General features: G+C 48.9%; 1 protein-coding gene across 1 annotated transcript; it reads right to left on the bottom strand.

Annotated features, from left to right (window-relative positions):
* Positions 1 to 1,570: 1,570 nt before the first annotated feature.
* Positions 1,571 to 5,416, bottom strand: MRPL37 (mitochondrial ribosomal protein L37; the record flags this gene model as incomplete). Its single annotated transcript, XM_005422997.1, has 7 exons — positions 1,571 to 1,796; positions 2,364 to 2,567; positions 3,057 to 3,214; positions 3,504 to 3,689; positions 4,182 to 4,297; positions 4,767 to 4,950; positions 5,314 to 5,416. Coding segments are annotated over 7 exons (1,029 nt in total), but the record flags the coding sequence as incomplete, so codon positions are not given.

Genomic DNA, 5,416 nt, shown 5'->3' with positions numbered 1-5,416 from the left:
CGCTATTTTTCAAAACTGCCTTTGCTCTGCCTTCGTCCATCCCTCCCTGTGTTTGTGCTTTGTCTCAGCTCAGCTTGGACACAGCAGGGTTCCAGCTTCCCTCAGTCTCTCCCCTTCAACTGCCTGCCCTGACAGAGATGTCTTTGTTGAGAGGTAAAAGCAGCTGAAGGGACTCTGCCTCTTCCACACAGACCATCCCCACAAATTCCCACATCTACGAGAAGCACATGAGGTGTTTCACCTCCACACAACCCCTCTCCACCACAGCTGCTCTTCCACCAGGCTTCCTCGGGGAAATTCTCTCCTCAGGAATGCTAACGGGCAGCTGGCTGCCCTACAGGGCTTCCTCCCTAGGATGGGTAATGACCCGAAGCTGGAAGAGCGAGGGGATGTCAGGCAGGGTCCGTGTGACACAGCAGGGAGCCGGCAGCCCGAGAAAGAAACACCCACTGCGTGTGACAGGCTGCACAGAGCACAGCTCTGTTAAAATGTATTCCCAAACACCTGGCTGCAAATCACAGACCTGAACAGATCTACTCCGATGGGCTGAAATCGGCATCCCTGGAGCAGGCAGGATTAAGATGATGCAGAGCAATGCAACGCTTAGGAGGTTTTTTTCTCTTTCAAGCACTTCTGCTAACTATGGAGGGATTTGTTAATTTAGCCTGCAGCCACTGCATCCCAATTTACGGGGTGCAATTGTTGATCTCCAATGTGACTGGTGAATGTTCCCAAAACCTGCAGAGTGGAGCTGCCTGATGGACTGGGGCTGGAACACACAACTGGGGTGCTCATCCAGATGGCCGGGGATCACAAAGCACAGACCAGCCTCTGACACAAGGCACTGAAGTGAGATGAATTTCTTGGAAATGTGCTCTTCCACACCTTAAAATAGCGCAGGCTGTCCTCTCCCTTCCCATGTGCTGGAGGGTACCAGAACTGCAAAACATTCTACATTTGGCTGCAGCTAATTTAGCTTTCATTTTACAAAACCCACACTAATCCCCCCATGTTAAAAAGAATATGCTTCCTGCTCAGTTAACTCTGTGTGGCAGGAAGAAATTCTTCCTTTGTATTTTTAGCAGCAAATACCAGCTACAGGCACCAAAGTTTCCCGCTACATTCTACACCACTTTCCCCAAATGCACAGGTCTCTTCATCCAGGATTGGGGGATAAAAGGACTGTGGTTCTACAGATCCAACAAAGCAATCCCTCCGATTAAGTGCTTTGGGAACTAAGCACAGGGCAGCACGACGCATCCCACGGCAGCCAGGAGTAAAACAAAGTCAAAGCCAGGCAGAATGAAAAAGCCTCGTGGCTCAGGCTTTCCCCTTGAAGCTTTGTAAGTCTCTTCTGCATTCAGAGGGACTCAAAGCAACCTCAGGAATAGGTTTGAGTCTGGCTCTGTGCAGAAGCACACTGAGAGCAGAGCCTGCGCACAGGAATAATGACTGGCTTATGTTCTTCCCAGGCAATGGAGGAACAGTGCAGGAGGATGCATCTGACGACTTCTCTAACCCACATCCAGAGGGGTGAGCCCCTAAAATGAAAGAGTTTCTTCATGCACTATTTAGTTTAAAAAAAGAAATTTTACTTTCTGTAACAATATAATTTATTTTTTAAAGTAAATTAATCCACCTTTCTTTAATTATACAACGGTTCTGGCAAAGAGAAGCAGCAGGTACAGTTGGTGAAGTATTTTCATTTGAGCTGAATTTCACACAGTTCCATGCAGATACAGTGCCAGAAACTTCTTGAATGTGTCTGGCTGAAAGCCAGAAATTCCAGCGGGCTTCTGCAGAGAGAAAGACACGGATGCTCAGTTTGCAGTGAAGTGATTAATGTAGACAAACAACGGCTTTAAACATGCTTGAATAAGACTTTCAGGCATGGCAGCTTCCAAATTGTGCTCTCCCTCCCCAGAAGGGTTTGGGTGGGAGTACTTCCACTGGTGTCAATCTCAGAGGGCAGAACCCCTTTGCCTGTGAGTGAGATGCCCTCCCAGTATAACCAGTACTGGCAGCCCCGTGCTCTATTTACTCCCCAGAGAGGCTGGTGGCTGCTTGTGAGAGCTCCCTTCCTCAGAGCTGGCTTTGAACAAGCACATTATGGGATGGTGGATTACAGCTGGGAGTATCTGTATGTAGGAGTTCATGTTAAGCCTGGCATGTCACACATCAGCATTACAAATACTCAGGAACTGGTCTCTTGAGAAACACCTGCTTAGGTAAAAATGAGGCCAATGTCCCCTGTGGGTCCCTCCAGCTAGTTTAAAACCTGCTGCAGCTCTGTGCCAGCTCCCAGAACCCCAGCTGCAGTGGAAGGGCAGCATTTCCACCACCATTTCCCAGGTTTTCCTTACCGTAACAACTCCTTTCTTGACTTCTGGGACACACTGGGCTCTCTCATACAGGTTCTGATCAGAGTCAATCCAAACTAGGTTTTTTACACCGTCATTAGGGACAAGGTCTGTCGTATTTAACTGGAACACCATGAACTGGAAGAGCTGTCCATCTGTGCCAATGCTTTGCACCACTATTGGCTGCTCTAAAACCTTGGGATCATTCTAGGAAAAGAAGGGGCATGTGGGGGAGAATGTTTCAAAAGCTAGTTACAACAGAAATTGTAGGAGTAGTTGCTGATTCTGCATCTTTGGGTTGGTTTAAAGCCAAGATTTTAATAAATATATTGTTACCTTGCCCAGAAAATTACTCTAGTCAAACAAGTTTTGAATGTAGATTTTGTAGTTTAATTAAAATTCCTCCTTCAGCCAGCAACGAACTGTCAATTTACATACTGAGCTGTGGGATGGGTTAGAGTTTTACAGCTGAACCTATTCCCTGGTTCCTGCCCATACTCCCCCACTGCATCACAAACACTGCTCATCAGAGGATTTCTGAAGGATGGGTTTTCACCTCTGGACTGGGAAACTTGGATGTGAAAATTACACAAGGGGGTGTAAAAAATTCCACAAGTAAGGGGCTTTGAGGCCTCCCTGCAGGGGCTGCAGCAGCAGAGGAAGAAGAGAGGCCCAGCAGGAGGCTCCCATACGTACCCCGTGGAGCGCCTTGGCCTTGGCCAGCGCGTTGCCAAAAGCAAACATCAGCATTTTAGCACGGAGCTGTTCTGGTCTGAACCTGTCAGTGCGAACGCTGGCAGACTCCAGGAAGAACAGGGTGTGAGGGTGAGAGTAGGGATAACCATCTCTGAAACCTAAAGGGCACATACTCATGTCAGAAAGCGCTCAGGAAGATGCTATGCAGCCAAGGTTTTCTCCCATTATCTTCAAAAACTGCTCAAGTAGCTTGCTGGGGTTTGAGTTCTTGTCCTCAGTTCTGCTTAGGCAACAATATACTCACCACAGGTCTGGAGCACTTGCACTGCAAACCTGTGCCTGTTCCTCTGCCCCCTCATTCCCACACACTCCCTACTCTCAGCTGCCCCCAGAAGGACAAGGAGCCCCAGGTTAACCCAAACACAGATAATTATCATCAGCACCGACCTGTATCGTTGAGCTCTTTGTACACATTCACCTCCTGAAGGTCGATTGTAGGTGCAATGGGATAGAAGGTCTCCAGAACATGCTCTTTGGTGGCCAGTATCTCCTCCTTGGAGGCTACTGGTGGTATTGGGGTCACAGAGTTCATGAGTATTCCACTCAGGCCACGGACCTGAAGGAGGATGGATTCTGGGGAGGGAAATTAGGCCACAGTCAAACACTGGTGAAATAACATCAGGGAAAGATGTACATTTCCTTTTGCCAGTCTGTTCTGCAAGGCTCACTCTCTCCCCCTCACCTCCAAACCCATCCTAAATAGTAACTCAGCTGTGGGTTCTTCTTCTAAAATGCCAGCGTTAATTGCTAGGGCTAAGTTCTTAACTAAACATCCTTAGAAAAACAAGAGCACTGATCTAGGACACAATAAACAATCATGTCTAAGAGACTGGTTCCCTTCTCCCACCATCTTGTCAATATTGATTAACACCTAATAACCTCCTCAGGGACAGCATCCTGCCATCATCCAAGGCTGCCCATGCCAACAGTGCTATTTAAACCAGAAAGAATTACCCGGTTCCAGAAATTGTTTAATTTCTTCCAAATCCTCAGCCTGAAAGCCAGGAGTTTTGCTACCCCTCTTATCTTACAGAGCTAAATGCTTCCACGACAGCGGCAACTGACCTCTTTCCCACGTTGCTGCTATCCTGCAGTTTCTAGCCAACATCCTTTTACTCAGAGAAGGATACTTCCCTGACATTAACCGGCATATATGTATCAGGTTTTCAAACAGCATTGGGCTGTAAAACAAGAAAAGAAACAGTTACATAAAAATGAGATCATAATAGCAGGCAGATGCTTCTGGGGCACAAACGCTGTAAAATTACTGTATGTAAAACATACAATGGCATATCACTCCCAAACAGTTAACAGAGATTGCAGATTGGTATCACACACACCAGGCCTGTTTCAAGTTGGCAGAGGTAATGCTTGCAATTATTTTAAAAACTGATACTCTGCATCAGCTAGTAGATCTTGAGTTGAAACAGAGAGACATTGGCCTGAAAGAAGCTTTGATCTAGCGCAGTATTTGTGTCAGTGCTACTGCCAATATTCAGAACTGGGTTTTATTTGTTGCTTTGGTTGTTGCTTTTTTTGTTTGACAATCTGATGAAGAGGGTCTTGCACAGCAGACCCTCTTTCCACAGAAGAGCTCAGTATGAATTGTCTCTGTAGCGTTTAAAACCTCCCCTACAGCTGAGGACTCACCAGTATCGTTCCCTCCTGGGAGCAGCCTCTGCCGTGTCCCAGAGCCGCGCGTGGGACACCATGTGTTTCGCCCTCTCCTCGAGCTCCTGGAGCCCAAGGGCCGGGTTATCCATAATGGCCTGCACGGCTGGGGGCAAACCTTCCACGAGCTTCGTCTTGGTGAGCCACTGCGCCTGCCGCACTCCTGGAAACACAACCCAGCGCGATCTATCTATCACACATATCTATCTACGACAGTGGGGATGCTCCAGGCCCCCTTCCAACCCAAGCCATTCCCTATGTGGCTGGGAGCCCCACTGCGCCTGCCGCACTCCTGGAAACACAACCCAGCGCGATCTATCTATCACACATTTCTCTCTGTGACAGTGGGGATGCTCCAGGCCCCCTTCCAACCCAAGCCATTCCCTATGTGACCGAGGCTGCCTGGCAGCTCATGGGGCTGGGCGGGCTCTCCACAGCTCGTGTTTTACACTCTGTGCGAGGAGAACCCTGGGCAGGAGGAGCAGGGCGAGTGCTTGGGCAGGGGACAGCGCGGGGTGTCGGGTACCTTCCAGCATGCGGACACCCTGATGGCAGATGTAGCACCCGCGCTCCTTGTACAGCGGCATCTCCTCGTAGCGCGGCCCCGGCGAGTGCCAGGGGTCGCGCCA

The sequence above is a fragment of the Geospiza fortis genome, unplaced genomic scaffold, assembly GCF_000277835.1.
Source record: "Geospiza fortis unplaced genomic scaffold, GeoFor_1.0 scaffold396, whole genome shotgun sequence".
NCBI classification, from domain to species: domain Eukaryota; kingdom Metazoa; phylum Chordata; class Aves; order Passeriformes; family Thraupidae; genus Geospiza; species Geospiza fortis.
This window is presented reverse-complemented; position numbering and strand designations above follow the sequence as displayed.